The following is a 10809-nucleotide window of genomic DNA, read 5'->3' on the forward strand; positions in this document are numbered from 1 at the left end:
CCAGAGAGGATCTCTTCTGAGAAATAATCAAATTCATATGCAGAAGAAGAAAAAATGTGCGGAATCGTTCCTCTAAATACTTGGTTGTCGACGGCCATGTGTTGTCCTGTAAGATTGTCTTGTGCAAAGTCTATTGGAAAATTGTATCCTATATTGTAAGAGATCAAGTCAATGGTACGATCTATATTTAAAAGAATGTGGTTTATACCCTGACCCCGTAAACCATCCACAAACTACTTATGTTAATTAAATTTTCAATGCAAACACTTGTGCGAGGAACTTTTTGTTTAAGTAATTAAAAACGTTTATCTCTTAACCTAAAATCGTTTAATTCTTCCACCTTCTGAATCGCTTGTATAAAGTATAACTATGGAGTTATGAGCAGAACAATGATGGGCAATTTATATAGAAAGCAAAGTGGTTTTTTCAAATTTTGAGTCCTACAGTAAAAACAATAAGGGTCAGTCTATAAGTGCTTTTAAAATAACTTCAAGCACTTTCAATTCATCAAAAGCACTTCTCACAATGTTTAGCTGAAGCAAAATATAAGTGTTTTTTCGCTTTTTAGAGAAGCATTTCAAAACGGGCCCCTAAAATAGTTGAGGAACAGTAAATGACTTCATTTAGTGGGATTTAAGAACATAAATAGTTTTTACATTCGTTAAGCACGCTACGTTCTCCAAACAAGAGGAAAGGATAAATGGCTTCATTCACTGGAGTAAACTGAGTGATATATCAACACATTAGAAGAACAAAACTCCATCGATTACTCTTTGCCGGGTTACAACCAGACTAGACTAGCAAATGTAACATATTTCCTACAAAAGTGGCTTGAGCTATGTTCCGTTTCCAAAGCGGAGTTTTCCCTAATGCGCTAATCAACTGTTCCGTTAGCTAAAGCAAATCTTCTCCTGCAAGTAACCAATGAGCACATTGATCAAAATATAAATGTCAAAAGATGGAATGGTATAACTCAAATGACTGCGGTGGTTGGTCTGAAAAACTTCAGCGGAGCACAGAAGTAACAATGATTACACACGTAATGTTTGTATCCAACCGCAGTCTCAAAACGATAGCACAGGAGGAGATTACTATTTACCAGTTGGGCATGGCATCAGTTTAAATGTTAAATAAAGTAAAGGAACTTACGCAGATCATCCAAGGATATACTGCTGACGCTTTCTCCAGTCTTTATAAGACGAAGCTTCCCTGTAAGATATCATATCACACTATAAGAAATTTCACAGTGCCATTATGGAAGGAGAACATTTGAATTATATAGCATCTACATGAAATGAATATGTTTTCTATTTCTATACTTGATTTTTAAAGATTGGAGGGATGGTTACAAGTATCTACGGAATCAAACTAAATATTGAAGTTGAACCTTTCACTCTTATTTGCCATATCAGCACTTTCTGTCAATGCAGAACATGGTCAAAAATACAAATCCTCGTGTTCATGTTTATTCATCCTCATTGAAAGCTTTAATTCAATGAATTTCGGGCATCGAGAATATTCTAATGTTAGATTGATAAATCCTCCCAAGTTATCATTGCAACATAATGTTGGAATACATTTATAACTGATGCAAAAGTACACGAACGAACACAAGTTTATCCAAAAGAACTGCAGAAAAAAGAAAACCAATCTAAAAAAATAAATTTAGTAAAGTAAAAGGAAAAGAAAATCCTGGTATTTATACCATCGTGACGAATGCATATCTCTGGAATATGTTTCACTTCGCCATTGATGCTGTCATTGTAAACTCTAGTTTCAATGTCACCCTCGACATAGATTGATGCACTGCAAACCTCCAATCATTAGAGACACAACATATATAGACATTCATTCATTTTAAAAAATGGACACATACTTCTTAACCAATTGTTTAACCGCATAAGCCCCAAGTGCTTCATTATGCACAGCAATTCGATGCCATTGAGCAGGTCTTGGCAAGTCCTTTGCTCCCATTACCCTTTGGTCAAACATGCCTCCCGTCCCAACCGTGAAGATGGTTACAGTTCGACCATTCCTCAAGATCTTTTGCACAGGGGCTTGCCCAACTTTTCCACAGATAATTGCCTACATAAATTCAGCAGAGCCTCACTTAAACATATGAAAGAGCATATCCCTACTCAACTTTTTGATTACTGATAAACTAAAGAAAAATTAAAATTTGATTATTTATGTTGTTCGTGTCCTAGCATCCCCAATGAAATATCCTTTTTTTCCATCCGTAAGACCTTAAAAGTCTTTTACAAGTTATGACATGATGACTTGTATGTGTAAACATGTAAGTAAATCTATATGCACACACTCACACGCATGAAAACTCGATTACATACACATGAGTAACAGTTACGTCTTTGTTTTCCATTGAAATGGCATATGAAATACCTTGTGCACACCACGAAATCCCCAGCCCCTCCTGGGATCAACTCCTTGGGGTTGCAAATTCACATCTTTCTTCGCACCAATAAAGTCGTCGAAACCATCTTCCGCCCCATTGTTCTTTGTGTCATCATTGCCAATGTCAGAGTCAGATGGGATGCTTGAGCACCACAACTTTGAGCTTCTTTGCACACCCACTGCTGTAAAAATGGTAAAAAATAAACATATACACCAAATAATCAACCTAAAAACACCCATTCTTCACTATTCGAGGAAATTGTTCACCAACAAAACATGTAATCATGCTGAATTCCAGGCAACAAGTTATTCAAAATGATTTTCTGGATTAAACCCATCTCTGGAAACATACAAAAGTGAAAATAATACAGCAAATAAACCAACAAGATCATTAAATTTTGCAGAAACTTGCATTTGGGAAAAATAGTCCATTTAAAAGGGGTTTGAACACAACCCATAAAAAAAAATCAAAACTTTAAGCAAATACCAAATCAGAAATCAGAATGCGCACTGCAAATAACACATTCAGGAATCATATGCACAAATACAAACTAATAATGTTTTGGGAGAGAAAGAGAGAACCGAGTGAGGAGGTGGGCGAGGAAGGAACGGAGACTCGCATAAACTTGGCGAATCGCGCAGCGACTGAACTCATAACTCAGTCAGTCAGTGCAGGAAATGCGAATTGGGAAGGAGCGTGGAGGGTTCAAGGAGGGTTTAGGTGTTGGGAGGAGGAGGCGCGAGAGTCAGAGAGAGAGAAAAGCGAGCTAAATGAGCATCCTTAATGAAAAAAAAAAATAAATAACTAATTTTGCTTTTGAAAAAAAAAATTAAAAATCAAAAGAGTTTGTAGCTCAAATAGATAAAAGTATGAAATTCTAAATTCAACTCAAGCAAAAAAAAAACCAAAAAACCCTATTTCATCGTCATAACTTTTCATTAAATAATTTGGCAATTTTTTATAGACACAGTAGCACACTCAAACCCGTCACAAAATTAGTAGGTCTTTTTTGTTTTTTCATACAAGTGATATTGACAGGGCAAAATCAAACTCAAAATGTAGAGTCAATGCTCCTAATCAATATAAGAGATGCAAATAGCTTGTAAAAATCAATATATTCAAATTTACTAGTACATGTTGTTACTATTATGGTCTAATGATATTCTTCTTCATTTGTAAGTGAGAGGTCTTACGGTGAATTTGAACCACATTATTATCAGCCAATTATGAGGCTTAACCCACTTCTCATCCCCGTGTAAATAATATCGTTTGTTAAAAAAAAAAAAATTTACTAGTACATGTTAACATGAATAATAAATTTACCCTTCCAACAACCAAATTATGGAGAAAATGATTTTTTTTTTGGCTCCATTTGTAGTATGCATTGTATAACTTATCACATGGTTTTGTTTGTAGGACATTTTGGAGAAATAAAAATAAATGGCTCGTTTGAAAGTATTTTTAAAATAACAAAAAGTGTTTTTAATAATATTCTTAAAACCAATTTTTAATAAAAATACAAGTGAATTTAAAAAAAAAACAACACTTGAAATACTTCCTTCAACTGATGCTTCTTACAGGAATCACTTCAACAGCTTTTGAAACCCAAAATCATTTACTTTATACGCAATTCAATCATTTTAAAAGTACTTTCAAACGTACTCAAAATCAAACATCTTCTCTACTTTTTGGATATTCCGAAGATTGAAAAGTTGGCGACAAAGAAGCATTGGAAAACCACACCTCTGAGAAGCAAGCTTTGTAACAATCCAAACATGCACAGGGGGAACAATAAGTTTGAACTTTCAAGATTACAAGGAGCATTCGCGCGAGAAGAGACTCGTAAGATGGCAAATAAACAAGCGAAAAAGAATTTAACTAAACGCAAAGGTTATATCCGCTCTAGCATGTCTACTGCTTCAATTTAAATAACCCTTCTTAGTCCACCCGGAACACTCCCAGCTTGAACAAGATCAAAATGCCCAGGTATCAAGAAACGAGACCAAAACTCAACATAATCAGCGGGTTGGACCCCTGGACGAAGACCACCTTGGGCCACCGCCACCAAGTGCAGGTCTGCGCTCATCGCTGTCACTGCGCCACCTATCACTTGAAGGCGGTGGGCGGTCTTCTGGCCTGATTCCCCTTCGGTCAGGCTCTGGAGGAGCCTGGCCAGGGGCCTCAGCTCCCCTTTGCCGAAGGTGCCTGGGTACATATTTCCCAGGAGCAGGTGCAACAGCAGGAGGAGCACTAGCAGGCTCCGTGCGTGGCTCAGCAGGCCTTGGAATCTCGGCTGGTCTCCCAAAAAGTGCTTCTTTCCTCAACCTTTCTTTTTCTTCTAGTTCCCTCTCTCTTTGCCTCTGCTTTTCAGCTATCTCATCCAGTTTGGCCTTGCGCTCCGCTTCTTCTTTTCCTTTCCTCTCAGCTTCTGCATGGTTCAAAACAGAAATGATGGACGCACATCAGAAGACAAAAATAACAAGACATAGCAAGCACAAGAGCCATCATAGATAGTAAAATTACTCAACAATGTTTCCCTCATCAGCTGAGAAACAACTAGAAGAACTGCAGAAATCAGAAAAAGTCAACTAGTCAAAAGTCAGGGAGGACAGCTACCTTCACGCTTACGCGCCTCCTCCTCTTCACGAAGCTTCCTCAGTCTCTCCTCTTCAGACCGCACAAAGAATATCTTCTTTCTCTTGGCATCCCTCTCTTGCTTCCTGGCCCAAATCAGTTGGCTAATCTGTTCCTCTCTCTCTGCCCTCCTCCTCTCGTATTCTTCATGCCTACGATGCAAGACCCTTTCCTGGAAGATAGTCTGACAAAGAGGAAAAAAGCTCAGAATAATTTTGTTGATAGTAAAATTGATTATTGTGCATGCATCTGTTCTCTCTCTCCCCAAAAATAATAGCATGAACATTTTTCAGGGCAGTGTATATAATCTAGACGTATCCTGTGTTAAAAATGAAGATCAGAAGTGTAACTCTTCTGAGCAATCCAACACGGTTAGGCCAGATAAAAATGCAAACTCACCTTATTGTCCATCATCCGTGATAGCCTATTCTTCTCCTTCAGATCTCCTTCATGGCGCTGTTGGCTCAGTTCAACTTCCAGCTGCAAAGCAGAATATTGAATTACGGTTAGCATACAAGGCAAAGAGAAAATAAAAATGAATTTAGGGAGAAAGAAAAGGATGATAACGCAGTCATTAAATGGCCAAAATTAGCAGAAGTAAAAGGAAGAAACTGCAGGCCATGGCCAACATTGAGAAATGATGCAGTTTACAGTGAAAACTGATATTTACAAAACTGACAAGAGTATTATAATGGATAAATTTAGTTGGTAAACTAAATACAAAATGTAACCATAATACATACCGTCTGTTCACGTTCATGAAGTAACTGCTCTTCAACTAAACGTTGTTGATATGCAGCTTCAATCAGAGGAGCAGACTCTTCTCTTTTTGCTCTTTCCAAGTAGTCCATTGTTTTTCCAAGTTTTAGTAACTTCTTCTCCATTTCTTGCCTCTCCCTGAGCTGTTCGCTCAGGGCCAACTCCATTAAACTTTGCTTAGTCACCTTCCCCTGTACACAAATAATATAGATAAAGATAGGGTCTTCCATCTAAAACATAACTAACAAGAAATCTTTCACTTACTCCATCCAAAATATGTTTCTTTCCTTTCTTTTTCTTGCGTGTTTCGTCAAGGAGCTTCTGTGCTTCGTCAATTTCTTTCTCCTCTATTTCCTTTCGGATCCTTTGATTCCTCCTTTGTTCTGCTTCTTCAGCAAGCCTCTTCTGTTCTGCTACTTCAGTTATTTTCTGTTGTTTGAGCCTCTTAGACTCTTCCTCACGTTCCTGAGAAATTGAAAGCTTAGTCTATGATTTGTCCATTTCCATACTATTAATAACTGCAACTCAAGGTAGATGTACGCAGAGACTTACCATTTCCAGAAGTTGACGTTCTTGCTCCTCCTTCCTTTTTTCGATGATTGATTTCCTAGCAAGAAGCCTTTTGTGTTCCTTATCAACAGTATCAGCTAAAGAAGGCAGAATTTCAACTAGTTTTGACTCTCCCTTAATAGGAGGGTACATCATAGACCTAGCCTTATTTAGAGACTCGGCAAGGTTGGTTAGGTGATCTCGAAGCCCATCAGATTCTAGACCCTGACAGAGTTATTGAGAAGACAGTCAGACTGTGACTTGTACAGCATGAAAAATGAGGCAAATGCAGAGTATGCAATCTCTAACTTACCAAGTTACCAAACAACATAACACCCTTCATATGGTCAACTTTCATAGCTATGAAGTTATGTTTAACAGCATCCACATAAATCTTCTCAACAACAGAAAAGTCGTAAAATGGGATCATCTGAGATAAACATTCAATCTTCATTATCTGATACACTTGGGATACCTGACAATTGAAGAGGGATAAATCAACAACAATGTTAAAAATTTATACGAACACAGAGATACTACTACAAATCATTTAAGATAACAAATATTCAACACACCTGATGGAGCAACCTCAGAGTACCAAGCTTTTCAAGGGCGGGAACATATTGAGACAGTTGCACTTCTGGAACAGAAGATGCTGAGGACAGCTTACCTCCAAATTTCGAGATTTTGGTCAACAATGGTTGCATCTTTATAGCAAGGTCAAGGGGTAGGAACTCATGCTCCAGGAGATGGTAAAGATCTTTTACTTCCTGGGTTGCACAGCTCAACACACCTTTCGAGACCTGAAAACAAAACCGAAATAAGACCATATTGATTGCAAACTTAACATAAAGACAATGTCATAATATGCACAATGCATACACATTGACAAACATTTGAAAAGAAAATCTAATTTAGTACTAATAAGTAATAGCACATAAGGAAATTATGTCATAGCAAGATTTATATGACAAAATGAAAGCCAATTTTTTACTCAAAGTACCAAAAGATTAAATTCTCAACATGATACGCCATCGCAAAATTGTCATTTGTATGAAAATCATAAAATATATCAGAGAAGCATTAGAAGCATTGCCCTTATTGCTAAGAGAAATTTTTGCTAATGTCCATCACAGGAAAAAGGAATTAAATTTCAATTGACTGTGTAAATAAAAATAACAAAACAAACTTTACCAATTCCGAGAGAAGAGCTGATCTTGAAAGCTGCACACAAAACAAAGCGTTAGAATGATGAACTCATTAAAAATGGAATCATAAGAATAAAAAAATAAAAAATAAAATAAAAAAGAGAAAATGGCAATACCACATCTCCTCTGTCAACTCTGGGTTCAAGATTAAACCCGATGAGATTAGCCATTCTCAAATTGCGTTCTTTCTCATTTTCAAGTTCCAAATGTGATGTAGCACGTGTTTGGTCATAGGGTGCAACCGAGAGTGCAGCCAAGATGACAGATGATGCAATCAATTGCAAATCCTTCTGGTTTAAATTCTTGTTAAAGCTTTTTTGCAGTGTAAACAACTTGAACCATGCATAAGCATGATTAAGATGGCTAGCTGAAATCCAAAAGATCTCTGTCAATTTGGCATAATAAACCACCATCAAGGATGCTTTGGGTGTTTTCTTGACCATGCACATCAAGCCATGAATATCTTCAACAGAACGGAACGCTTCCTGCAGACACATTGATTAAAAACCTATTGTAAGAAATCGACAGATCTTACACGCAGATACAAAGATTTTTCAATTTGTTCACAGAATCCACGCCTAAATTAAAAAGAAAAAAAGACAAAAAAACAATTTAGACACCTGCCACAGTTCAAGCTCGGTGGCTATCTTCAGCTGCTCAAATCTTGTGTCCAAATACAGCTGCAAGCTCTCAGGTGCAGATAGGTCAGGTCGGTCTCTTTGATCTCTATATTTGTTCAGATTTGCCAGATGATTCCTGATGATTTCACATAACCTGCGAAACTCCGTCGTTCTCTTATACTGTTTGCAGAACTGGAAGGCTCGATGTGCCGTCATCTAAAGATTAAAAATCTCAATAAGACTCCATAATTTATTTCATGAAACACAAATCTTAATTAGTAACATCAATTGTACAATACTATTCAACACACACCACAAAAATAAATAATGAAAAAAAAAGAATGGCACCATTGTGTAGAAAGCTCGAAAAGAAATGGCAACCATTAGCTTTTAACAAAATCCAGGTAGAAAGCAGCATTATAAAGTATATTCTTCCAACTCCACTGGGAGTTGGCATGAGAAAAGGTCCCATAACGGTCCTTTGCAAGAACTATAAAGTGTTAAACAAGTCGAAGTAAACATCAGACAAAATTTTATCTACTGATTGATTGAATTCCTTTATTTTAGTCATTCGGAGCAAGAACAAGGCTTCTACAAAAATTTAGATAAATCTCCACCAGTTAAACTTGGAGAACACCTAATAATCAAGAAATGAGTATTTAATTGCTGAGTTGATTTTACTACTACTAGAACCTTGGAGAACATTAATATTCCATTACAGCATTTTTAGTTAGAGTGGTTTTAACTGCTAGAATGCTTGTGGGCGAAATTTGTTAAAGGAACATAACAACAAAAACAATGGAATCGAAAATTTGTTCCACAGAAATGCATTACCGCGTATAGAGCCTCCAACTTCGAGTTATTTCTCAAGATCTCTAGCACTGTCCTGTAAGTTTCCCAAAGAAACTTGAACCAGGGAGTAACAACTTCACGGTCTGACCTATCTTTTCCTTTCTCACCACTGACATAGCTCAGCATCAGATCTTCTGGCCTTTTATCAGCTTCAAGGTCATCAACATCAAGCGCTTCTTCAAGGGCTTGGGCCTGAGTACGAGCCTGCTCGGCTTTCTCAGTAGATAGATGCATGAAATGCTTGATAACTTCTTCCAACGAACTAACATTAACTTGCTGGCATATAATACGATATTGGATAAGACCATCTTTGGCGAATCTACCCTTGCGCAAGTCAACACAGAGCTCTACATATTTAAACATGATCTTTTCAAGTGGTTTTTGCCAAGCTCTATATCTCTTTGAAGTGATAAGATCATGAAGCGATTGTAATGCATCTTGCTTCTGCCCAACATTGATCAACTCTGCATCCACACATTATAATTGTCAGCATAGATATATAGGGTAATGCTGAGACCAGAATTGCTATTGTCTGTCAAGCAATTGACATCAACGTTCGAAACAATTTTATTCTTTTTACCCAATTACTAGAATGTAATGAAACAGAAAGATAGATACTAACGCTAGGGTAAAATTTGAAACCAAGCAATCACTTATAAAACTAAAGAACTAAGCATTCATATTTCACCTTCAGCTCGCTTCAATGCATTCTCCGGCTTCGCAAAATTCGCCATGTTGAATTCAAAACTCCTGCCGCCTTACACAACGCAACAGTCACCTGAACCAGAAAATTTCCATCTCGTCAATATTGAACTCGGCTAACGAATCATCTAAATCCAATCAGTCTGCCTACACCACTAATCAATCACACAATTAGAAAACATATGCAGATAAAGTGTCAACTTTCGGGGCACACTATAACGTTTAACTCCATTAGAAAAATCACAGTACACAGGGCTCGAAAAAAACTCCGAAAACAAATCACGTAATCATGAAACCGGGAAACATTATGCATCTATCATCAAACAATCATACAAAACTCTACCCAAAAAAAGGGCAAATCAGAATCGTTTCTGGGGATAAAGTTTGTGACTTTTCACGAATCCAAGATCCGCGAGATAAACGGGGTCCAATATTTCATGAAATTACATTAAAAACCCCAATATTTTTCAGGGATTCATCGTGAAATTTATACATCAACAAAAAAAAGGGATAATATCCGAGCAGATTAGATTGCTACCGGCAGCAATTACGAACAGAAGCAGGTTTCTGATTGGAATTGAAGTCGGAGACAGAGATAGAGAGATGGAGAGATTGGGAGTGAGAGAGAACGTACCAGAAGTTGCCGCAATTGTATGCACAGAGAGAGGAGCGAGAGAGAGGGAGAGAGGGAGAGAGTGTAGGGTTTTAGGTTTGCCGATGTCCAACTGGAGATTGGTTCAGTCCGATTGGGCTCTCTGTGGATATGGTGGGCTAAGTGAATGCTGGGTGCCTGACTTTTATCGTAGGGTTGCAGAGTTCGTGCTATTATTATATTGGGCTGGGCTTTCGTATAAACCGACCCGCTATTCCTCTTGGAGTTTGGATTTTTAAAGGATTAACTTCCCTATTTGAAAGCGCTTTTAAAAGGGTAAGGATTGTCTGCCCTCCTTGTTCCCGTGCCGTCCTGTTTTGTGTGATCACGGTTAAGCTGTTGGAAATGTGCCCTAAAACCAATCATATGATGATACTTTACGGACATTTCACAAAGTTAAACTAATGTAGTTTAAATATA

General features: G+C 37.5%; 2 protein-coding genes across 4 annotated transcripts; both read right to left on the reverse strand.

Annotated features, from left to right (window-relative positions):
- Nucleotides 1–596: 596 nt before the first annotated feature.
- On the reverse strand, nucleotides 597–3241 carry LOC103450880 (single-stranded DNA-binding protein, mitochondrial-like). 2 transcript variants are annotated; one of them, XM_008390282.4, is made up of 6 exons: nucleotides 2995–3241; nucleotides 2401–2594; nucleotides 1877–2085; nucleotides 1706–1806; nucleotides 1150–1209; nucleotides 597–911 (listed from the first exon to the last, which is right to left on the reverse strand). In XM_008390282.4, exons 1-6 carry the CDS (start codon nucleotides 3065–3067, stop codon nucleotides 895–897), a joined length of 654 nt encoding a protein of 217 aa, XP_008388504.1. In that variant the 5' UTR covers nucleotides 3068–3241; the 3' UTR covers nucleotides 597–894. The 2 variants fall into 2 exon arrangements, with proteins under 2 accessions (XP_008388504.1, XP_008388506.1); XM_008390284.4 differs by having other exon boundaries at nucleotides 2401–2591; nucleotides 2995–3184.
- Nucleotides 3242–4142: 901 nt separating this feature from the next.
- LOC103450881 (eukaryotic translation initiation factor 3 subunit A-like) lies at nucleotides 4143–10599 on the reverse strand. Of its 2 annotated transcripts, none has more exons than XM_017336460.3 (14): nucleotides 10372–10599; nucleotides 9724–9813; nucleotides 9018–9499; nucleotides 8184–8399; nucleotides 7680–8048; nucleotides 7550–7579; nucleotides 6931–7158; nucleotides 6669–6830; nucleotides 6359–6580; nucleotides 6071–6271; nucleotides 5791–5997; nucleotides 5447–5527; nucleotides 5030–5231; nucleotides 4143–4841 (listed from the first exon to the last, which is right to left on the reverse strand). In XM_017336460.3, the coding sequence occupies exons 2-14, from the start codon at nucleotides 9767–9769 to the stop codon at nucleotides 4432–4434; spliced, it is 2856 nt and encodes a 951-aa protein (XP_017191949.3). In that variant the 5' UTR covers nucleotides 9770–9813; nucleotides 10372–10599; the 3' UTR covers nucleotides 4143–4431. The 2 variants fall into 2 exon arrangements, with proteins under 2 accessions (XP_017191949.3, XP_070665331.1); XM_070809230.1 differs by having other exon boundaries at nucleotides 10276–10378.
- Nucleotides 10600–10809: the final 210 nt, after the last annotated feature.

This window comes from Malus domestica, chromosome 12 (assembly GCF_042453785.1).
Source record: "Malus domestica chromosome 12, GDT2T_hap1".
In the NCBI taxonomy this organism is placed as follows: domain Eukaryota; kingdom Viridiplantae; phylum Streptophyta; class Magnoliopsida; order Rosales; family Rosaceae; genus Malus; species Malus domestica.